Source organism: Oreochromis niloticus, linkage group LG5 (assembly GCF_001858045.2).
Source record: "Oreochromis niloticus isolate F11D_XX linkage group LG5, O_niloticus_UMD_NMBU, whole genome shotgun sequence".
Lineage (NCBI taxonomy): Eukaryota > Metazoa > Chordata > Actinopteri > Cichliformes > Cichlidae > Oreochromis > Oreochromis niloticus.
In genome coordinates this window covers 38,577,092-38,601,400 of record NC_031970.2, presented here as the reverse complement: position 1 = coordinate 38,601,400, position 24,309 = coordinate 38,577,092, and the positions used below count along the sequence as shown (strand labels likewise).

Here is a 24,309-nt window from a genome sequence, read left to right as displayed (position 1 = left end):
TGTTGCCATGTGAATGGCGGTGCTTTTCAAAGTCTAGACCTATTCAGATATTTTCATTAGGTGGCCTTTTGCCCTGTAAGAAAATCATTCCAAACTGCCAACAGCATCGAGGCCAGCATCAGTTGGTCAAAATGAAGCTAGATTAAAATGTTTAAAGTGGCAAGCATGCCTTTATCAAATCTAGGTATTAAGCAAGGAAGACCTGGGTGGCCCAAATAAGATGGGTCGCCAAAAAGTTGATCAAAAAGTTATGGGAATGGGACCTGGGATCATATTTCTGAATTGCTCTCTGGAAGTCTCTTGTGGGCAACTTCTTCAACTTTTACCTCAAACTGTACCTCAAACCTTTGCAGAGATCAAGCATCCACAACAACCAAGTGATTTTCATCAGTTTCCCCTGGAAAAGTGCAAAGTTTCCAAAACCAAAGTTGCACAGCCGGTCCAGAGCAAATCTGGGAGCAACTGAATTGGTCCCCAATGAGTTCTATCATAAACAGCACAAAGAGACTTTAAAGCTGATGCCTGACTGGTCATCATTTCATTACCTGTTGAAGTTCAGGGTCTGGCTACTGAGCTGGGGTTTGCATTGACTAAGCTTTAACATCACTCTGGGTTCTTGGCTCTATAGCTCCCTTTTCACCCAAAAAAGCAATTATCGGCCAAGCGCAAGTATCAATCAAACATTAAACAACATGTTTACTTTTAAAGGTGCCTAAGTAATACTTCAGTCAAGTTTTATTCTTCTGGCAACTTAAAAGACTGTAAGGGCAAAATAAAGCATTGTGTCTCTGATGAAAAACGTGGATAAAAAGGGCAAAAGCAAAGCATCTGCATTTAACTTAATTTTATCCTCATTTTAGTCTGGACCAGTATTTTAATAACTAAATCAGGTTTAGCCTTTTCTTCTTTTTTTTTTTAAACACGAAACACTTTGGCAGAAATCATAACTGAAATTAAGTACTTTAAATCAAACTCACATTTTTGTTTCTTTCTCTGATTAGCATAATGGTGTCTGCCACATATAGAAGTTTAACTATAACCCCAGACTTATTTCATGACATAGTCTTTTGTTGGGGGGGCTGTCTTTCCCTTTGCAGAGTTGAACGTGTGACTGTCTGTGTTTGCCTGACATTTTCACTCGCTGTATCAGCTCTTGGTGCTTCTTTTGAGCTCTCTGGCCATGAAACACGTTGCATTCCAACTCTTCCCATCACTGAGAATACATTGCTGCTGTACCAACAATGGATTGCTGTACTGTGTCTCTCCTTTTCCCAATGGAAAGGTTTGCATACTCTGTGTAGATACTAGGAAATACATACTGTGTAGAGTGCACTTTTGTCCTGTGTTTGTGCCATTTTAATTCTGATGTGTTAATACTGTCCATCCATTGGCAGAGGCAGGATGTCCAATTTAGTCCGCATTGGCGTCCCTCTGAGGAGATGGAAAGGGTACCCACCAGTTGTAGCATAAGGGGTAGCCCGATAACTGTGAAGAAGTTCTGTAACCAGAGTTTTCCAGGGTGGTTGTGTAGCTTGTGCTTTCTGAATAGAGTCCTTCAGTACTCTGTTAAAGTGCTCCACACCTCCGTTCACCTGAGGATGTGATCTGATTGTCCTGATGTGGTTAATGCCATGCTCAGTCAGAAAATCAGCAAAAACAGAAGTTAGGAATGCAATCACAGTTGCAGTTGTGGCATTTGGGGTGAATGCACCTTCAGGCCACTTACTAAAATAGTTAATAAGGTTTTTGGTAACTATTGTCCTGTTTTGTGTCCTGTGTCCTGTTTGTTTGTATATGTGTTTTTCTTGCTGCTGTAACAACAAAATTTCCCCTTTTGGGACAATTAAAGGATTATTCTATTCTATTCAAACCTCCAGTCATAGATCTAATGTTCAAATGGATCAACAATGTCAACTGCAACATGTTGGAATGGACCTACTGGAAACTTGATGGGTTGTAATGAGGCAGCTGAAACAGTAGCTGTTTTATCACAAGCCTGGCAGGTTGTGCATGCTGAAAGAATTTTTGTGGACAAACTCATCCATGTGTGGCCACCAGTAGGCGTTGTTTGTTGCGAACCATGCCTTGATGTCCCACGTGGGCCAGGTGCACAACTTTTCCTTGCAGAGATTTAGGAACTATGAGTTAAGTTCATTTCAAGGTTGAAGCTTTAGCTTTCAGACTCATGCCCTCACATTTGACTCTAGAATAATTTGGTCTATAGAGGAATTCATGGTTGACTCAATGACTCCAAGGTACCCAGTTTCCGTGAGTACATAACAAGCCTAAATTGTCTTACCTCCACCACCTCATCACCTCAACAAGTGGCATCACCTCTCACCCCAACCGGTCGTAGCAGATGGCCGCCCCTCCCAGAGCCTGGTTCTGCCGGAGGTTTCTTCCTGTTAAAAGGGAGTTTTTCCTTCCCACTGTCGCCAAAGTGCTTGCTCATAGGGGGTCATTTGATTGTTGGGTTTTTCTCTGTATGTATTATTGTAGGGTCTAACTTACAATATAAAGCGCCTTGAGGCGACTAGTGTTGTGATTTGGCACTATATAAATAAAATTGAATTGAATTGAATTGAATCAGTGTTTGTGCTGATGTGTTTTCCCAAATGTGGTAATATGTATATGTGGGGTGCTCCATCTGGTGACACTGTTGTCCTACTGGGAGATTTCAGTTATCACATGGTCATTGACAGCAAGACCGGTAGTGCCTGTAATTGGGATGAACAGCCTTCCAGATCTGAAACTAATGTGATGTTTTGTTGTTGGACTTTTGTGCAAAAGGGAGAACTTGGTGTGGGAGGAGGTCAGTGAGGCCATTGAAAAGGACTTTTGATCTGCCTTGAAGCAATTTTGGCAAACTGTCAGGCGACTATAGTCGCCTGACAGTTTGCCATATGAGTGACCATCTTATAAGATGGTCACTCATATGGTATACACTGAGGGTGGGGTGCAGCTGAGTTCAATTGAGGACATAGTCTAGTGACAAAAGAAATACTTCGAGGACCTACTTAATCCCACTGACATGTCTTTTATAGAGGAAGGAGAATCTGCTGATGAGGAGGACAAGATGCCAATTACTAGGGGTGAGGTCACTGAGGCAGGTAAACAACTTCTTGGTGGCAGGGTCTCTGGTGTGGATGAGGTTTGGCCGAAGTTCCTAAATGCCCTGGATGTGTAGGGCTGACCTAGTTGACACGCCTCTACAACATTGGTTGGTGATCTGAGGTGGCGCCTCTGGACTGGTAGACTGGGGTGATGGTCCCCATGTTTAAAAATGAAGACTGGAGAGTGTGCTCCAGCTACAGGGAGTTCACGCTCCTCAGCCTCCCTGGGAAGGTCTATGCCAGGGTACTTAAGAGGAGAGTTTGTTCTTACTCAAACCTTGGATACAGGAGGAACAATGCGGTTGTCATCCTGGTTGTGGAACGCTGGACCAGCTGCTTATCCTCTTGAGGATATTTGACGGTGTGTGGGCATTTTCCCAACCAATCTACATGTGTTTTCTGGGCTGGGAGAAGGCATTCGATCGCGTTCCTGGGAGTATACTATGGGAGGTGAATCAGGGGTGTCTGTTGCTACTGTTCATTCGGCCACTGTTGCAGGAGCTTGGTACACATTCCCAGTAATAAGTCAGACTCATTCCTAGTGCGAGTTGGATTCTGTCAGGGTTTCCATTTGTCACCAATTCTGTTTATAGTTTTTAAGGACATCCCTAACTACATCTCTAACCTCACCTATGGTCACAGACTAAAAGAATAAGATTTCAGAAACCAACAGCAGAAATTAGCTTTCTCCAAAAGTTGACTGACCTCTCCCTTAGAGATAGGGTAAGGAGTTCAGTGATCTGAAGGTGGCTCAGAGTAGAGCCGCTAGTCCCCAACATGAAAAGAAGTCAGTTGAGGTGGTTTGGCTCCTAAGGAGGTGTTTCAAACATGTCCCACCAGAAGGGGGCCCTGAGGCAGACATACCCCTGGAGAGATTACATCTCTCAGCTGGCCTGGGAACTCCTCTGTGTTCACCCTAGATAAGCCAGAGGAGGTAGCTGGGGCGAGGGGGTCTGGGCATCTTTGCTTATGCCGCTGCGCCCTCAAGCCAGCCCTAGGTAAGTAGAAGAAAATGGATGGATGGATGGGACGAATAAAAATAACCCCCAAAAAACCCACCAAAAAAGATACTAGATACACCAGGTTATGCACGTGATGGCCCTCCTACCTTGTGTAGGCCTGCAGTGTTTTTCCCCGTTTGGTCCCCCTGTGTTGCGTTGCAGGTTAATAGTAGGTGGAGTTAATCAGTGCTGCTGATGGTGGTCCGTGCCTGCAGCATTTAAGAGCTGTCTATCTCAGCCTTTTCTTTCTTTCTATCTCCGTCTCCCTCTCTTACCAGACATCCAACCCATCCAGCACTATGTTTCTTGTTAGGTTGACTTTGGCATTGCTCCTGTACAGCACCACCACTTAACAGACAAACATTAATTCAACTGCTGTCATGCCAGGAACCTTTTAACACATTTCATAACATCAATTATGGTTTCTGGCTTTTCTTTTCTTTTTTTTTACAACTGGCATGTAATTTTTCATGAACAGCTGGACAATTTGCAGTCTGAGCCCTCACAGTTGTGTAGTGGAGGGATCTGCCTTATTAAATGGATGTATATGTTCTTGTTAAACAGAGAATGTGAAGATGTAGAGCAGCGGTACCCAACCTTTTTTGCGTCACGGACCGGTTTAATGTCAGACAATATTTTCATGGACCAGCCTTTAAGGTGTCGGTGATAAATACAACAAAATAAAATGATACGATCAAAACAAAAACTGTGGTATTTTGTAAATATAATAATAAACGCAAATTCACTGTGTAATTTTGTAACTTAACTAGCAGCATCCTCCTGAAAATGCACCAACAACATTGAGAGTAACATCCTCCTCTATGCCCCTTAATGCTCTCTGGTCACTATGGTAATGCGTAAATATTTCTTTCAAAATAAGAATGCCTGACTGGCATGTCGTCAAAAGTGACACAATGAGCATCTTATCAGACACAAATATTGTGCTGTCTGCTGGTATTAGTTTATTTTCTCAGTCTGAAAAGTCACTTCTTTCTGTCATGTGAACTTTTTAAATAAGGTTATGAATAACCTTATTTATAAGAAAAAACAGCCAAAAAAAGCCCAGCCGTGACTCATCTGTGACACACAGCAAGCATAGATGGTATGTGTTTCCAAGATTTTACTTTTTAAATAGCAGTCACTGCTGGAGTGTGTGTTCTTTTTTTCTCACAGTGTAATTAGGTGACTGAGTTCTCAGCAATACTCACATTCACCTTATCTTTTCCAGCTAAGTTAGCGCATCATGTTGGACGGGTCTTAAAGTGGTCTGAAAAAAAATATTCTTGAAATGAAAACGGTACATATATATATATTTGCATTATTTTAAGATGAAAGTGAGAAAAGGATTAGTTGTTTCCAATGAATTCCAGCTTGATGTTTTACTGTGCAGAAGTGGGCATCTAAGATCATTTCCCGCTCATGCCTGTGCTTTACATAAATCAACCAGTTAAGAATTAAGTTAAGCAGCACAGGCTCCTCTCCATCTATCTCTCTCACACTCTCTGTATTTCTTTTTCCACTTATCCACAGCTTTGCCTGCAGCTACTCATCTGAGAACAGAGCAGAGAAAATGAGGGAATCAACTCCAAAGTGGTGCAGGATGATATGTAAGAACAATCATTGTGCCAGGAGGCACGATAAGCCTTTGAAAAGGAGGCTCATTTATGGAAGTTCTTTACCCTGTTGCTTTTTCTGTTTCCCTCCCAGAGCATCAGTGGGTTGTTTGCAGACTGTCAGACAATGAGTTCATCAACTGAGGGTGTCACAGTCAGGTCAAGAGACATTTTAATCAGACGTTCACACACACACAGGCAGAGGTATTAAGTCAAACATTTGGCCAGCAGGCATCCACCAGTAGTGGCTGACTTGAATTTGTAATATGTTCCCTGTGCCAACAGGCTGTAATCCAGCCCAACTGCAGTCCTGCACTGCCCTCTTTAGGTCAACATGTGAAGTGACGAGGACCGAGGCAAAAATGTAAAAAGGTCATTTTGGTCCCGTATTCAATAAATGTCCAAATTGTCAGGAATAAGACTATTTAGCCAAGCATGAATTTAGCGCTAACTTTAGCTGTAATGGTGGAAAGTAACTGAACGACTTAAACTAAACTAACAAAACTTGAATTCAGTTGAATTTTTTGTCAATTTTACTGTACGTATTTAATTTCATTTATTGCTTTAAAAATGATTAAAGAAGTCTTCTTAAATAATTTCAATTAATTAATTTTCTGCCTGTACCTCAAACATTTTTACACCACACTCTCACTGAACTCAATCCTCGTGTGCAAGTATGCTGCAGTTGTTCATTACACTGCATTGTATTACATACTCATTTTTAATGTCAGTTGTGAATATGCCCCGTGAAAAGCAGTCAGAAACGCTGAATAACACTGTGTTATGCAGTAGCTCCATGTGTTTTAAGCTTATATGATGATGACTTTATAGATGGGCTATTTAACAATGAGCTGCTAACATATTTATAGTTTGAACTGGACAACTAAAGTCTTAAATGCATTTTTTATAAGAAACAAATCTTGCTGTTGATGCAGAGTAGGAGACAAACCACCGTGCCGTGCTCACCAGACACCAGATTACTGAGAAAGAAAATCATATCAGGAGATTCTTTGTTTTTTCTTCTGATAACAGACAGGCAGCCATGCATGATGTCTCTACGGACGGATGAGGTGTACAGGTTCTAAACCATACTTTCTGGTGTTTCATGTGACAGTAACGGACATTTTCTAAATTATTTGCCTATTTTCTAAAGATTTTTTCACTATATATAGGGAACAAGTGGTAAAATACAAAGCTATAGGTGCATGTGAAATCGTGTCATTCTCTGCCACTTTGTTTGAATTGTCCAGTTGTTCACTCACTCATTCACTGTATAATATTTGCTAGAATGTATACTAATAGGGAACAAGTGCAGACAGGTACTAATACATTTCAGACACCACATGGATGTTGTGCTACTACATAACATGCCCTAATATCCCTGATTGTTTTTAATTTAAAATGGTATCAGAATATTTGAGGCCATGGACAAGTCAGAATTTCTGTTTTTGAATGCAACCACATTGCATGTCACATTTTAATTAGTCTGACCACAGAACATTTTTCCACTTTGCCTCAGTCCATTAGAAATGAGCTTTAGCCCCCAGAACAAGGTGGTGTTTCTGGATCATGTTCATTTATGGGTTCTTTTTTGCATGATAGAGCTTTAACCTGCATTTGTGGATGGCACTGTGAACTGTGTTCAGAGGCAATGATTTCTGGAAGCTTTCACGAGCCCACACAGTGATTTCCATGACAAAATCATGCCTTTTTTAATATATTGCCACCAGAGGGCACGAAGATCAAAGGAATCCAGTGTTTATTTTTTGGCCTTGTCGCTTGTACACAGAAATTTCACAATCTTTTTGATATTATGTATTGTAGAAGATGAGATATTCACAGTCTTCACAATTTTACGTTGAAGAAGATCATTCTGAAATTGTTCCCCAACTTGTTGATGCAGATTTTTGCATATTGGTTAACCTCTACCCATCTTTACCTAGAAATCCTTCCTCTCAGCATCAGCAACATGCAACCTTTCGGAGTGGTCAAATCAACAACCTGGTTCATTTTTAAAATGAACAAATCCTCTGGGCACACACACAAATATAAACACAGTGGTATGAAAAAGTATTTGTCATCCTGTTTGCCACATTTAAATCTTTCAGATCATCAAACAAAATTAAATATTTGACAGATAACACAAGCAAACACAAAGTGCAGTTTTTAAATGAATGTGTTTATTATTTAGTGGAAAAAATCCAAACTTATGTGACCCCGTGTGAACGAGTGATTGCCCCCTTATAACATAAATTAGCTGTGGTGTATCACATCTTTGGAAAGCTGAGTTCAATTTCTCAGTGTTACGTCCCTCTGCAGCCTCTAATCTGCTCAGTGTGTTCAGCTGGTGCTAATTGGCCACACCTAGTCAGGTGTGGATAAAACCATACCTGAGGCAAGCTTCCGAGGGAGCTCACTTGTCTTTGCCTTGGTGGCACCAGCCATTTTAGCGAACCTGCTATGCCATTTTAAGAAAAACCTCTTCTCACACAGTGCACATTACCACAGTGAACAGTGCACATTACCCATTGTAGTGTACACTGTTCATAATTCTCTTGTATGTCTTGCCTGGATGTTTAGCCACAATAAATGCCTCATGCGATGGGCCCTGCTGCTGCAAGAAAACAATTCAGAGATTTGGCATTTTAAAAAAAAAACAAAAAAAAAACAAAGAACAAAAACGTACTGATAAAGTACTAGTTGATGACCTCTCCCGGTTGTGAGTATGACTTGTTTGTTTTTTTTTGTCTGTCACGAATATTGAAATCTGTGTATACAAAACGTAGTCTTGTATTTTAAGGGGAGGGGTGTTACAGCCCTGGGCCTTGGAGGGAGTGAGACCATGACTTGTGGGCGATTGGCTGCTGGGAGTCCTGTGCCAGCCTTCTTTTATGCAGATCAGTGTGCCAGACCTCGCGGACGATTGGCTGCCTGGAGATCCCATGACCACTCCAAGACCAATTGACTGGCTGATTGTCTGCACCTGGGAGTATAAAAGGCTGAAGATCCTTCACTCTATGGGGAACTGCTGCTCTGCAGTGAACACGCAGTGGCCTCCTCGTCTGCTTTGCATGTGAAGCTCATTTGTTAAAACCTGTTCGCTGTGATGCTTTGTTTAAACCTGACATACAGCTGAACTTAGTTTCATTAGAGTTTTGTGATGCTGGCTTGCCTTAGTTACCCTTAGCTTTTATTTTGTGTGCCGCCAGCTTGCCTTAGATAACCCTTAGCTTTTACGCTTGACTGTTTTCTTCGTTATGTAATAATTGTTTGCCCAGTGGTCTGTTGAACAGCCCTGTCGGTTTTTGGTTTAATGTTTGTAATAAAACCCTTTATTAACTCGGTTTCGTGAGAGGGCTTGTGTATGTTTCTCCCCCCCTGACGCCTAGCAGAGGGGGTCGTAACACTCAGGCCACACCGAAGCCTGATTATTGCTACCCCTATTCTCAATCAGGATCTCACTTAAATAGGACCTGCCTGACAAAGTGGAGTAGACCAACTGATCCTCAAAGCTAAATATCATGCCCTGATCCAAGGAAATTCAGGAAGGTCCAAAGAACTGTAGGCCTCACTTGCTTGAGTTAATGTCAGAGTTCATGACTCCAGAATAAGAAAGAGATTGGACAAAAATGGCTCCAAAGACAAAAACCACTGCTCAGCAAATGGAACATAAAGGCTCAGTCTGGTGTGTTTACTTGGTGTTGATTCTGTCTAAATGAGAGGGAGACAGATATAAGAGATTGAAGACACAAGGAGGAGAGTTAGTGAAAATGAGTGAGTTTAAATACCTGGGGTCAACTATCCAAAACAACAGACAGAGCACAAGAGAGGTGAAGCCTCTAGCTTGCCTAAGAGAAATCAAGCTGTTTTGCAGTTTTGTGGATTAGAGAAAATTCAAATAAATTCAAACTTGTGCACCTAATCCTTTTTCTTGTTAAGTCATTAAGATGTATGCTGTACAATCATTCCATCCAAAGAATAGTTCAAAGAAATCATTAAAATCTCAAAATTACTCTGACATTCATTCATTCATTCTCCCTCACAATCATCAAAACATCACATGATATGTTTCGTCAACCTGACTGTTTCAAACACAGTAAGAACCCCTGAAAGGTTTCCTATCTTTATACACTACCTCTCAAAAACTGGGTGGTAGTATTTGAGGTATTTGAACCTCTGACAGGGTCCTTGATGACCAGGGGGAATCTGGTTGTATTTACAGGTTGTATTTTTGCTGCATTGCAGTTGGCTAAATGGGCCACCTGGTGTCAGTGTTACACAGATGAGGACATGGACTAACAAGCTCCCAACTCCTTGTTTCTGACTTGCACTTAACATTTTAATGCGATTGGCACTTAAACAGTAGCGCACTAGATGGTTTAATCCCCATTTTAGCTGGATGTCAGTACTGTTATGATGCACAAATGACATCCATCATCAAACTTTGAAGAGGTTTATTAAGGCTGAAAGGTTCAAAGGCTTCTACTGTAGTTCCATAGTGATGGTTACAGAGCTCAGACTTGAGCATGATCCACTGGCTAATGTGAAGCCACCAAAAGACAGGGAGATGGAGGTATAGAGAGAGAGCGAGAGGGGGGCTGGAGTTACTTCCCTGGTTGCTATGGAAACATACCTGCTCCTCACTCACAGCATCATCCCTGAACACAGAGACAGAAGTCTGTCTGATGTGCAAGAAACAGAAGACACAAGGCATGCATTTTAACAGTGTTTCATCACGATACACAAAACTCCTAAAACACTGATCAGAATTCAACAGCCTGTCTCCTAAAATCCAGGGTAGCATCATCACCGACACACACGCGCACACATAGTATAATGGGAATAACTCACATTCCAAACAAACCCTCAACACAGCCTACAATTTGACAGAACCTACTCAAACTCACTGCACGCGTGGGTGGACCTGAAATTCAATGAGCCTCGAAAACAAATGTTACTTCCATTCAGTGTCAGAAAACTCAACTGCAATTCTTAACAAAAGACTATGTATTTCTGTGACAGTCTTAATTTTATATACTCTCAGTAACTGATTAGTTAGTGTGTAAATACCGAACAATTAAACTGCTGTACCCGACAGTTTACCTCTCACATGCCCCGATCAGCTCCAGCCCTTATGCTTTGGACACCAAAGCATAAGGGCTCAAGTTCAGGCTGTTTCATAAAAGACAACAAAAAACTCAATCAATCAATCAATCAATCAATCAAAATTTATTTATATAGCACATTTAAAAACAACAGTTTTGATCAAAGTGCTTCACAAATTATGAAAATAAATAAATAAAATAAGACAAATACAATGCAAGACAAGACAAACATAGAAACCAACCAAATGATAATCAAACTATCTTACATCAAAGCCAGTGTAAAAAGATGGGTCTTTAAACGAGATTTAAAAGACTGAACAGTCTCAGAAGAGCGAATGGCAATAGGGAGGTTGTTCCACAGTCTAGGAGCTACAATAGCAAAGGCACGGTCGCCTCTGGTTTTCAACCTAGACTTAGGTTGCATTAAAAGCATCTGGTTAGAAGATCTTAGTGCTTTTATAGGATTATACAAATGAAGAAGTTCTGTTAAATAGCTAGGGGCAGTGTTATTTAAGATTTTATAAGTGAATAACTCACCATTTAAACACTGGTTTAAATGGAAAACGACCATCTCTGAACTGAGGAAATGGAGCCTTAGAGCACATCTTTCAGCATCTTACCATGCTATGATTGCAACCTTTCCTTGACTCTGTGAATAATACTCATGGTCTCTGATCAATGGTCGTGACAGTCTGCATACTAACAATGAGGTCATGGCCCATTATTGGTCAGTGGTTCTAGTTTTCAGTCATTATGCATCTGTGCTTTTTATAAGGTTGGGGAAACCTGCAACCACCTGAGACTTAAGAAGCCCGTTGGATGAGTGACAATACGTTTTTCCTGCTGAAAATGCTGTGTCCACATGAATAGAATTAGCTTTCTGGGATTTCCTTACCTGGAAGATTGAGAGTCCATCACGTATCAAGCATGCATCCATTTATTTTGTCCCATTTCACCCACCATTTCCCTACTGTTTTTGTGATTTTGTGGAAAATTACATTGCTTTTAATTTGAAGGCAACTGCTATTTTATATATTTTTTCGTTTCGTTATGTATCTGCAGGTATGGAAGCAAATAGAGCTTTACTTCAAATATGCTGGAACAGACTTTGCTACTGAGTTTGCTTCTCCTAAAGATGTTAGCTCACATTTTTTAAAAAGAAATTGATGCAAACTGTAGAGGCTTTTTTTTTTAACAAGATATGGTCTACTAAGTATTTGTTTACTAAAACCAGAGGTAACGCCATGTGTATTGTTGTGTTCAACTGAGAAAGCACAGAAGACTGGACAAGACTCTGGACAGGAGCTACTCATCTTTGTACCTGGAATGATGAAAAAGTTTTAAATGACAGTAGAGCTAGGAGCAATGCACTCAATGAAAAGGACTTACAGGGAGTGAATCGTTCATGGAGGTGCCCGATAGGCTTGGGCAGAAACAGGACAAACTGGCAGGTGTTACAACCAATGACTGTCCAAATAACAACAGTGGATGCAAGATAAAGTGACTAAAATCACCCCAGAGCTAAAAAAATTTATTTTTGTATTGCATCAGGAGCTAATGTGCAAGTCAAGTGCTATAGTGCTAAAAACATTAACCCTGTAGTTGATGTAATTAAAATAGTTCACTTCATTCCAGCAGAAGCACTGAATCACAGACAACTTGTTGCACTTTTGGAAGAGCATGAAATGAACATGGTGACATAGGCCACCACAGAGCTGTCAGGAGACAGAGTGCAGAGTGTGGGATCTGATAGCAGAAATTCAAGAATGAGAAGAGAGGCAAGGATATTTCAGAGCTCTCAGATCCAGACGCATTTCTTGCATTTACTGAATTATGTGACTTCACGAATTACTTAACTAAATAATTAACTAAATATCAAACTGCAAGGCCTATTTGCATGCAAAATATACAGTCTGGTTTTCATGAGAAAGTTACCATTTCTTTCAAGCCAGTTGGAAAGCATCATTCTTACTGACATACCAATGGAGAAGATGTTGGTTCTCATCTGCCTTCATACTCAAACAAACATTCTTAGTGACGATATTTAACAAATCTGAATTATCTCTGTTACAATCAGCTTGTAGATCCACTGCCCTTCAAATCTCCACTTTTTAACATTTAATTCACTTGTTCAAGCAGAAAAATTTCACTCACTGAACAAGATTAAATAGCTGAAAAAAATTGCAAAAGAGCAATCAAACTTTGTATAGTTAAGAGACTGAAAGTTCACAAAAACATGTACATTTTATTTGTGACTGCTTTTTGGGAATGTTGAAAAAAATGGTGAATAATTAAAATTTTATTATGCCTCTTTCACATTTTTCTAATTGTAATATCTAGTCTTACTAATAGCAGTTTATAAATAGACAAATGTAATATTGCACAAAATTGAGTTCAGCTTATTGGTACAGCCCACCACAACAGTTTCAATTTCTCATATGGCCCCGTGGGAAAAATAATTGCCCACTCCTGGTTTGAATAAATATGACATAGACCTCTGGAGGCTTAAACCTCATCATAAACTGGTTTATATAATTACATAATTGCTCATAGATAAATGTAGCCACAATTACAAAATTGCATAAAATACATTTTTCAGGTAGAAAAGTTAAGTTAAGACGTTGCCACACATATGTATGTGTGACTGTCCTGTGAGTGCAGACTCTCCTCATCACATTGTTTTGTAATTTTCTACAGAAAGCATCCTTTAAAGCTAGCTCCACAAGCTGATGAATGTATTTTGTTTCAAAGAGACATTTTTCTTGCTGGAGTGACTGACTGCAGCTCAGGAGGTAGAGTGGGTCAGCTAATAATTGGAAGGTTGGTGGTTCAATCTCTGGCTGTACGAGTCTGCAAGCAAAGTATCCTTGGGCAAAATACTAAACCGCTACTAAAGTTGTTCTCTGATGTGTCAGTGTTACATAGAAAGCATTTAGGTGTTTGTCTGAATGAGGCATAACGTATAAAAGTGCATTTAGTCCTTGAGCAGTGCAGTAGTAGTGACAAAATCCAATTATGAGTTATCAATTTCTATTTAAAATGTACTGTAGACTGATGAAACTGTTTCCAAGTGAACCCTGTAGCAAAGATATTTGTTATAGATCATCTCAGTCAAGACTGTTATCTGCAGATGTCAGGTTAGCCACAATGATACGTTAAAACATTAAGTAAAAACCCAGCCATAGGGAGGACACAATCCAGTGTATTCCTACTGCCAGTCCCAAGGCTGGGTGAATGGGGAGAACTGCTTCAGGAATAGTGTCCAACGTATAATCCTGGCCAAATCTAACATGCAGATCATAAACAATGAGATTTCTATATTGGATTGGTCAGGGCCTGGGTTAACAACTGTCTCGGCTGTTTGTTAGACAACAGGGACAAATGAAGATGAATGAGGGGAAGGCATGTTGAGAGGTAATGAGAGAGAAACAAAAGCTGGAGTATGGAGATGAGAGTAGCGACTCTAAATGTAGGTACTATGACTGGCAAAGGGAGAGAGCTAGCTGATATGATGGAGAGAATGAAGGTAGATAAACTATATTGCCTGAAGTATTCACTCACATATCCAAATCGCTGAATTCAGGTGCTTCTCCATCTGGCAAGCCGACGGACAAGTCTGGGTTTGGCAGCTGCCAGGAGAACAGTACTTATCTGACTGCATTATGGCAAGTATAAGGTTTGGTGAAGGGAGGATAATGGTGTAGGGTTGTTCTTCAGGAGTTGGGCTCAGCCCCTTAGTTTCAGTGAAAGGAACTCTTTATTCAGCATACCAAAACATTATAGACAATTTCATGCTCCAAACTTTGCTGTAACAGTTTGGGGATGGCCCCTTCCTGGTACAACATCTCTGCCCACCAGTGCACAAGGCAAGGTCCATAAAGACATGGATCATGTCTTTAGTGTGGAAGAACTTGACAACTAAATAGAACACTTTTGGGATGAATTAGAGTTAGACTGCAAGACAGCCCTTCCTATTCCCACTAACATGCTCCTAAACCTTGTGGAAAGCCTTACCAGAAGAGCTGAAGACATTATAGCTGTAAAGGGTGGGGAGACATCATATTAAACAGTATTGATGAAGAATGGGATGTCAATCAAATTAATATGCAGACAAGCAAATACTTTTTGCAGCTGTTTCTAGATGATTGCATTTGCCAGTTTAGCACACTTAGCAGAGCTTTTAAAAATCATGACTACGACCAGTATGTTGATGCAACCTAAAATGTGACTTTGTTACCTTTCAGTGTCTTCACGTACCTATATGGCTCAAGTACATTGGGTATATTCAGAGAAAGTAACTGAATTTTTAGATCACTCAGATCAATGAAAAAGAGGAAGTTTGGTTCATTTGGCAATATTACATTGTTGTAGTCATTCAATGATACATTCTGTCAATAGAGTTTGTCATTAGAGGTTTACTCTGCCTGACCAAAATGTGTGTTTAATAGCAATAAGCAGATACACCACCACTTAAGGAACTACAATGAATTTGATATCTATATTTTATAGACTTTTTAGATCAACAACTAACTAATTCTGGTAATTTCACCCATGAATAAGAGAATGTAAAGATCAGCAAGTATCTGAAAAACACATTACAATACAGACAAGAAAACAGAAACAGAAATTCATCATAGCTTTTTGTATGTACATGGGCTGTCAATATATTGCATATGTGCCCTTCATTCAAATGTGTGTTAATGAAGAGGACGATCCTTAATTAGATAGCACTAGTTGGTTTCTGATTTTATTTCAAATCATATATACAAATGAAATGTTTTCTCTTTATAGATGCTACATGGTGGGTATTTCAGGTTGTTAAAAGCCTTTTTTTGGCTCTGTTTTGTTGTTTTGTAGATTTGATATCAGTGAAGAATATCAATAGGAACTAGAAGGGACATTCTGAATTATGTGCCCCTCCACTGTCCTCCAGACTCTAGGATAGGGGTGTCCAACTCCAGGCCTCGAGGGCCTGTTTCCTGCAGGTTTTAGATGTGTCCTTGAACCAACACAGCTGATTTAAATGGCTAAATTACCTCCTCTACATATCCTGACGTTTTCCAGAGGCCTGGTAATGAACTAATCATGTGATTCAGGTGTATTGATCCAGGGTGATATCTAAAACCTGCAGGACACCGGCCCTCGAGGCCTGGAGTTGCCCACCCCTGCTCTAGGATGTTGATTTCCAAATGAAATGCAGCATTTACTTTCATCTGAAAAAAAGGACTTTGGACCACTAAGCAACAGGCAAGATACCTTTAAAGTCTCTGGGTCAGGAGCAGCTTGATGTTATGAATGCTTTCCTTAAGATGTCTGTGTATGGTGGATCTCAGTCCACTCCTTGTGAAGCTCTCCCAACTTTTTGAATATGTTTTTCTTGACAGAGCTCTCAAGGCTCCGGTCATCTGTCTTGTTTTTGTATCACACGTTTCCCTTCCAGACAACTTTCCATTAATGTGCTTGGATACAGCACATTGTGAACAGCAACGCTTTTCAGCAAAGATCCGTAAAATAACCATCCTTGTGGATGGTGTCAATGATTGTATTCTGGACAACTTGGTCAAGGTGTCAGTCTTCCCCATGACTGTGGTTGTATGTACAAATCTAGACTTAGAGATACACAGTATTTAAACAGTTTGAACAGTAATTTACTCAAATTAAATGAAATATTCTAATAGTTTGAGGTATTTTCAATTTTCAATTTTCAATTTTTTTCAATTATGACGTAATTTCAATTTTGTTTGTTTTTTTTTCGGGGGGGGGTTAACTGGTGAGGCTAAACAAGAATAGAATAACATTACTTTTGGTTTTTGAATAGCAGGAAAAAAAAATATATTTCTAATCATAATTTAAACCAAAATGGAGCAGTCAGCGACAAGTATAAACCCAGGTCAGGAACAGGGCCATTAAACGTAGCCTGCACACAGCCCAGTCCAGTCACAAGAACTTAAAATAAAGGCTTATCAGGGCTCAGTCTGCATTATGAAAGTGGATTTTATTGTAGCAGTTTGGAGATGAAATCTGTTTTCACATCCAGGAGGCTATTAGAATCTCACAGCAGTCTGAGGATGAAACATATGCACAGCAGTATAAATTCTTTTACTGAGACAGGGATAACATGTTCACTGCAATGTGGGCTATAAATGTATAAATGCAACCGTTACCTGTGCTTCCTGCTGCTGCAGTCTGCCAGGTGAAACAGAGGAGAGAAAGGCTTGTCTTAGTAACAGCCAAATCAAAGAGATTACTGAAATACGTTATATGTTTATATGAACATACATTATACACATTATAACCTATTGATGCAACGTTGCTTTATGGTCTTGTGGGACCCACACTGAATTGAATGTATGTATCCAACCTGAGGGCCTCTTTTTGTTTTCTTAACAGTGTCATTTCAACCGAGCCTGTTAACAGAGGCGGGGAACTGTATGCTAAAAATGCTCTGATGAGCAGCTAGAATATCCAAGAAGAAGAAAAGTCGTCGTTTAAATCAGCCAATGGCAGCAGCGGAGCACCGCGCTGCGCCTCTCAGCTCTCATTGGGGGGCGGGCCTTGCCGGCGAGGACCCACCCCTCAAGGCCGCGTAGTTTGGTTGAGCACAGGCTGCAGTTTCAGTTTGTTTTATTCACCATTTTGAAGGTAGCTGAAGGTAAAAAAAAAATATAAGAATATTTGCGTTAGGAGGACAAGTGGCTGCCGTACTTTTATTTTCACGCGCTAGCTCGGACGGTGGAGTTGTGCGTCAACCTCACTCCCCTCGGTGTTTTGCAGAGCGGGAATCTATATTCCTTTTCCCCCCCCTGTGCTTTTTCTTCTCCCCCTTTCTTACATCCTTAACCTCCACAGTATTCCTGCAAAATGTCAAGACCAGTGAGGTAGGTGTGCTAAATATGTCTTCTGCTCTCTCCAAGTTAATAACGACACTGCGCTGGCGCCTGGCATAGCCGATAACGTGCACGTCTCCACCATGTTGTGTTTTATGAGCTGGGAATTTGTTTATTTCATGAAAAAATAATGGGAATGTGTGCATGCGTGTGTGTATGTGCGCTTCCCTTCTCGCGTGTGCACCCTCATTTTTTCTAATATGGATCCCAACGCTGTGCACTGTTCGCCATGTCTTGTGTGGAGATACGCGCAGCCCGCCGCCGTGTCGTGTCTATCATGCTTTTAAACGGATCCATGATGTGCATTGTTGGCTGCTATGTAGGCCAAGCGGAAAATTAGTCTGTGTGATTTAACCAGCTACGTTTTACGGCTCACTTAAGCCAGGCCTGATAACGTTTTTCCCATTTTGTTTGAGAATGAGAATATGGCTACCCATTCATCCAGGGGAGGCTCCAGAAACGCTAATACACCCCCACACGAAAAAAAAAAAAAAATCTCCGGAGGAGGTGGTGGTCGGCCTCGGGATTTGATCTTGTTACCGCGCAGACTGTGCGTGTCGTGTTGTAGTCGCCATTACAACGCATTTCGCCGCATTTCGGGGGGGGGGGGTCGTACTTTGAGAACATTTTTAAAAATGGTGTCAGCCAACGAAAATGTCGTTGTTGTTGGGGGAGGAGGAAAAAAGAGCACGGAGAGCGGGTCTACATTTACAGAGCTGGCAGTAAATTAACACTGCTGGCTGATGTCAGAGGAAGGCGGAGAACTACAAGAAGTCACCACACCCCCTCCAACCCCCATTCCCGTTGCAAGATCCCCGCTGTGATTATAACGCACGAGGTGCATTCAGACCTTTTATTCAGATTAAAATGCCTTTTTACAATTACTGTAAATCACATTTATGCTATTCTAATGTAAACTCAGTTCTCGAAATTTTGTAGCGACAACATGGAATCTTTTACTGGGCCATTCTCGCAGAGACAACTGGGTGAATATTTAGGGACTGTATGAAAATTACTCCTTATTTAAATACAAAAAAAAAAGCTGTGAAGTTAAAAGAAATCCGACATTAACTAATGTTCTTCTTAATCTTTTATTTGGGTTGAGAAAACAGGATTTCTGCCTTTCAGAGTTTCTAAGCTTTTAAAGGCATTACATTAATGATTGTAAAAATAAGGGCTTAGTTGGATTTAAAATGTCTTAAGGTATTTTTAAAATGCTAAAATACACTTTGTAGGATTTTAATATTTACTTACTAAACACAAAGTCTATACTTGAGCCTCCCAACAGGTATAAAACAAAACTAAACATGTCGATTAAGACAGGTGAAGTCAATGAACGTTGGACAAAATAACACTGCCTTACTCTTTTTGTCAACACTCAGAGCACGGCAATCACATTTGAATAAACTTTATTGGAACTGTTACTTGACAAAGCTTGAACATGTGTGCCATCCAAATGATGCAGGCCATATAGTCATTGTCTGGCAGTAAGTGATGGATTGCAGGGCTGCCCCTGGGAATTTCCTCATATAACTGAATGCTGCACTCTGAAAGATTTGGGACAATGTGCGCCAACATAAAACCTGAAAAGGATGAAAGAAAAGTGCTCTGAAAACGATTTTTAAAAAAAAGCAAAACTCAAATGTTTAAGCATTGAGTTATAATTTTAAAGTCACAAGGACGACCAGTAGAACAGGACAAAATGTCTTTAAGAATATAAATACTTTCATGCTGAAAAAAAGCAATTCAAATAATTAGCATGCGTTACATAGAAAGGGCATTTGATACCTTGGGCAAGCTCTGCTGGGAATAGCATGTTTTTTCTGTTTGTTTGATTTTTTTTTTTTTTTTCTACACATAAATTTAAAAAAAAATTAAATCAACTCCATTAGACACTACCACAGATCTATTGATGAAGTCATTGCAGTTAAGATTTTTGCATTTTGTTCTTTACCGAGGTTGCCAGAAAGTCAATACTAAAAATGACTGTTGGACTAGATACTCATTTACAACAGTGTTGTCTCCCTCAGCCGAGACAACTTCACACAACACTGTTGCAGATACACAATCACACAGCCCCTCCCCTCACTAGCAGCTAAACACATGAACAATAGTTGGCATTTAAAAAAAACTTTGAGGAATTTTATAAAGCTCCATTTTCACCAACATTGAAGCATTATACAGTTATAATAACTGCTAACCTGCCACTGTACATTTTAATGTTAGCTATTAGCCGCCATCCAATAGCTACATTAGCTGCCTGTTAAATCCTCATTAACGTGGTGGCTAGCGGCAGTGTCTAATAGTAAAATAATACATTAATATGGGAGCTAGGCTGCAGACGCTATCAGTTGTGCCCATCTGTAACATTTATAGACAGTGTTACTTTAACACAGGGGTCGGCAACCCACGGCTCCGGAGCCGCATGCGGCTCTTTTGTCCTTATACTGTGGCTCCGGGTGGTTTGGGAAAATAAATTAGAAGTATTTAGCTGAAGTGTATTTTATTTATGTTAGTGCTTTTTAAACTTGTAGTTCTAAATTGGAAGATTATTGTGATTTTGAAATATAAAAATACAATTATATTTTATTATTCCATAGCTCACAATAAGCGTCACACTCGCGGAAGCCGGTATACCCGCTGAAACGCCGTGCATTTATCGAGACTTTCGACCCCAGGTAGGCCAATTATGGATCTTCGAATTCACATTATGTCGGCAGCTGTTCTCAACTGTGAACTATGTTAAAAACAAACACCGCTCACGCCTCACAGATGACAGCTTACAGTCCTGCGTAAAGATGAAAGCCCCGATTTGCAGATGCTGTGCGCAGAGGTTTGGGACCAGAAGTCTCATTGTAAACATATCACGGCAGACCCGACGATGTTTCCATGAACATGCTTTTCAGCATCTCTTTATTGACCACTTTTCACACACGGTTGCTGTACGCATAAAGCCGGCTGTAGCTTTTCAGCTCACAGCCCGACAACACAACAGCAGAGTAAACAGACTTTAAGGCGGCGAGGCGCGATTGCGGGTGCCGCTCAGGTGCGTCCGATTCCCATGCAGCAGCACTGCAGACCACGCCCCGCCACACACATTAACCAGGTAAAATACATATTTAGGCAGAATTTTGCAAATATCTATTTTGTTTTAGCGGCATAGTGCTTTTTTTTTTCAATTACTTTTTAATTGGAAAAAAAACTGCTGTGAGGGTGGCGGCTCACAATGGTTTTTGTTTGCTACATGGATCATTTTAGTTCAGCTGGGTGTCTTTCCTTTTGTTATATTTCTTTAAGAATTCAAAATGCGTTAATTGGATAAATGTAATTTTCTGTGTAGCACTTCATGGATTTCATAAGCAACACACCTTAGTTTCTCTGGATTCTTTTAAAAAGCAGTTAAAAACTTTTCGGTTCAAACAAGCCTTTTGTTGATCTACGTATTTTATATTCTTTACATTATTTACATTTGATCTTTTACATTGTGTATAATGTCTATTGATTGTATTGTTTATTTGAATCTTTGTGTACAGCGCTTTGTGACTGCCTGTCTGTGAAAAGCGCTTAATAAATAAACTTACTTTAGTTGTTTGCACAAAGGTAAAAAACAATATATACAGTGTTATCTTCATTTTAGATGTCAAAAAGTATTTGCGGCTCCCAGTGTTTTCTTTTGCGTGGAAACCGGGTCCAAGTGGCTCTTTCGGTGTTAAAGGTTGCAGACCCCTGCTTTAACATAATGCGATTATTTGTGCCTATAATGTGTTACATTTTCTTAAGACAAAAATTGAAGCAGTCTGCCAGCAACGAGACAGAAATGGTAGCAGCCTACTTTACCAACTCTGTTTGATTGAAATGGAATAAGAAGCCATGTCAGCAGAAGCACAGCCAAACCTCAGACAGCTTAAAAATATTCTTTTTGTTGTGTTGCACCACCCAAAAAAGTCTTGAACACATATTCTTTACAGGTATGTTGCTTGTGTTACTCATGCTATTGTTTTTAATGCTCAACTCTCCTGATCAATAATTTACTAATAGTTTAAACAAGGAATAATTAGACCAATTAACTAGCCTAAAAAGAAAAGTTTTTCTAAACTCAGCAAAATCTAATGGACAAGATTAAACATTGGCCAAAAAGCTGCATGAGACTATAACAGGGGTCTGCAACCTTTAACACCCAAAGAGCCATTTGGACCCGGTTTCCACGCAAAAGAAAACACTGGGAGCTGCAAATACTTTTTGAAATCTAAAATTAAGATAACACTGTATATATTGTTTTTTTACCTTTGTGCTTTGTGTGAACAACTAAAGTAAGTAAGTAAAGTTTATTTATTAAGCGCTTTTCACAGACAGGCAGTCACAAAGCGCTGTACACAAATATTAAAATAAACAATACAATCAATAGATATTATACACAATGTAAAAGATCAAATCTAAATTAAAGCTGCAAGCAGCGTTATGAGGGCCCTCGCACCCCATCGCGTCGAGCCACGCCCAACACCTAAAACCAGCACGTCCGATCTGATGTCAAATTGATGGAATTCATGCATTTAACCACCAGCTAACATCCTATCTCATTCAATCATGATTATATTCGTCCCACTAGGTGGCGCTCTAACCATTACTGACAAATGGCATAACAAACATTTCCGAGCTTGAGTCTCATCACACCTGCGATCTTTGGGAGAGATTGAACATTGTGTTTTTGAGTGACAGCAGATTACTGCTTTTTGGCGAGTGATTGAAACTCCACGTGCCGCCATGACCACCCCGTTTCCCTGAACGTAAAAAGCTTCGCAATTTAACATCACAAAGGTCTTTAGATTCCACACACAGGAGATCACGTCAATCTGATGAAATCCCTTGGAGGAGTTCGTCACAGAACGGTGTCTGAAAATTGGGGAAAATGTCGCCAAAATTACACATTAATTTTAAAATGGCTGACTTCCTGTTGGATTTGGGATATTGCTCCAAGAGACTTTTTTGTACATCTTGATATCTCCTATAAACTTACCAGGTTTCAGACTCATAAATGAAACACAGAGCAGGGGCTGTTGTTTTGAAATATTGTAGGGGGCGCTGTGGAGCCATTTTGCGCCATTCAATGAAAATGATCACGTAACAATATAGCCCTCGTCACATTGGAGGTGTGCGCCAAATTTCAAGACTTTTTAAACTTTCCAAGCCCCTCAAAAGCCACTTCATTGTTCATGGTGAACCACGTTGCCACTAGGGTGCGCCGTTCAGTTTAAAGTCACAATTTTCTCACTGAAGCATCATGAGGGACTGATGGTGATATTCACCGCTTTTGAGGTGGCCACGATGAACCTGTGAAAATCAGTACAACAAAATGAAAGACATGACATTTCCTGTTGCCACTAGGTGGCGCTCTACCTATTCCTGACAATGGGCACATCAATCTGTTCACGGTTGGTCTGACATCACACTTGTAAAGTCTGGTACTGATCAGAGTAGATTTCATTGAGTTATACTAATTTGTTTCTTAATGGCGAGACGTCAATATTCGCCATGCTGCTGGGGTCACACCCTTTCGCGAAAAGTCACAGTTTTCACTGTAACCCAAGACCAACTCCTTAAGGCTTTCCTGGAGAAATTTGAGGCTGCAGATTTCACCCATCACAATACGGTACCCCAAAGTGTAAAACATGACATTTCCTGTTCCCACTAGGTGGCGCTGTCCCTGGTGTCAAATATGGCAGTTGATATATGTTCAGGGGTGGAACCTTATCATATGTGTGCTCTTTGGTCCAGATCGGACAATGTTTGAGGGAATGAGAGGCAATAAGATTTTCATGGCGAGTCATCGAAATTCGTCGTGGCGCCACGGCCTCACCGTATCACGAAAACTCAAAAGCTCCGCAATTTAACATGGCCCATGTGTATAGCTGACACGGACCAAAGATGAAGCTTATACGACCAAATCCCAAGGAGGAGTTCGAAAAATGTTCGAGGCATGGAAATGGCAAAATTAGAGCCAAAATGTCACCTTCACTTGCAAATGGCGGACTTCCTGTTGGGTTTGCGTCAATGGGCCCACAGACTTTTTTGTTCATCTTGGCATAATACACATGTGTGCCAAATTTCATACATGTAGCTCCAACGATGTGTTCGTAGGGATGCATTTAACAGCGCATAGGTGGCGCTCTAGAGCCATTTCCAAGTGCTCATGTGTAAAACCATTAAAATACAAAATTTTTCACCAGACCTGACATGTGTGCAAAATTTCATGAGTTTTCGAGCATGTTAAAGCCCTCAAAAAGGCCCTTGTTTTGCCTGAATAATAATAAGAAGAAGAAGAAGAAACGGAGCAGATACAATAGGGCCTCCGCACTCTCGGTGCTCGGGCCCTAATAATGATAATAATAATAATAATAATAATAAACAGAGCAGATACAATAGGGCCTTCGCACTCTCAGTGCTCGGGCCCTAATAATGTAAAGAATATAAAATACATAGATCAACAATAGGCTTGTTTGAACAGAAAAGTTTTTAACTGCTTTTTAAAAGAATCCACAGAGCAACTAAGGTGTGTTGCTTATAAAATCCATGAAGTGCTACAGAGAAAATTA

General features: G+C 40.3%; 1 protein-coding gene and 1 long non-coding RNA gene across 2 annotated transcripts in view; one reads left to right on the top strand and one right to left on the bottom strand.

The window, feature by feature from the left end:
• Positions 1–16,613: 16,613 nt before the first annotated feature.
• On the bottom strand, positions 16,614–17,302 carry LOC109199449 (uncharacterized). The gene is made up of 3 exons (XR_002059853.2): positions 17,112–17,302; positions 16,997–17,018; positions 16,614–16,894 (listed from the first exon to the last, which is right to left on the bottom strand). It is a non-coding gene; the product is annotated as an uncharacterized LOC109199449 (long non-coding RNA).
• A 126-nt stretch (positions 17,303–17,428) lies between these two features.
• nucks1a (nuclear casein kinase and cyclin-dependent kinase substrate 1a) overlaps positions 17,429–24,309 on the top strand; it is a 29,510-nt gene continuing 22,629 nt past the window's right edge. The window contains exon 1 of the mRNA XM_005452256.4: positions 17,429–17,710. Coding sequence (XP_005452313.1) covers positions 17,694–17,710 — 17 coding nt within the window. The 5' untranslated portion in view covers positions 17,429–17,693. The remainder of the gene's footprint in view (positions 17,711–24,309) is intronic.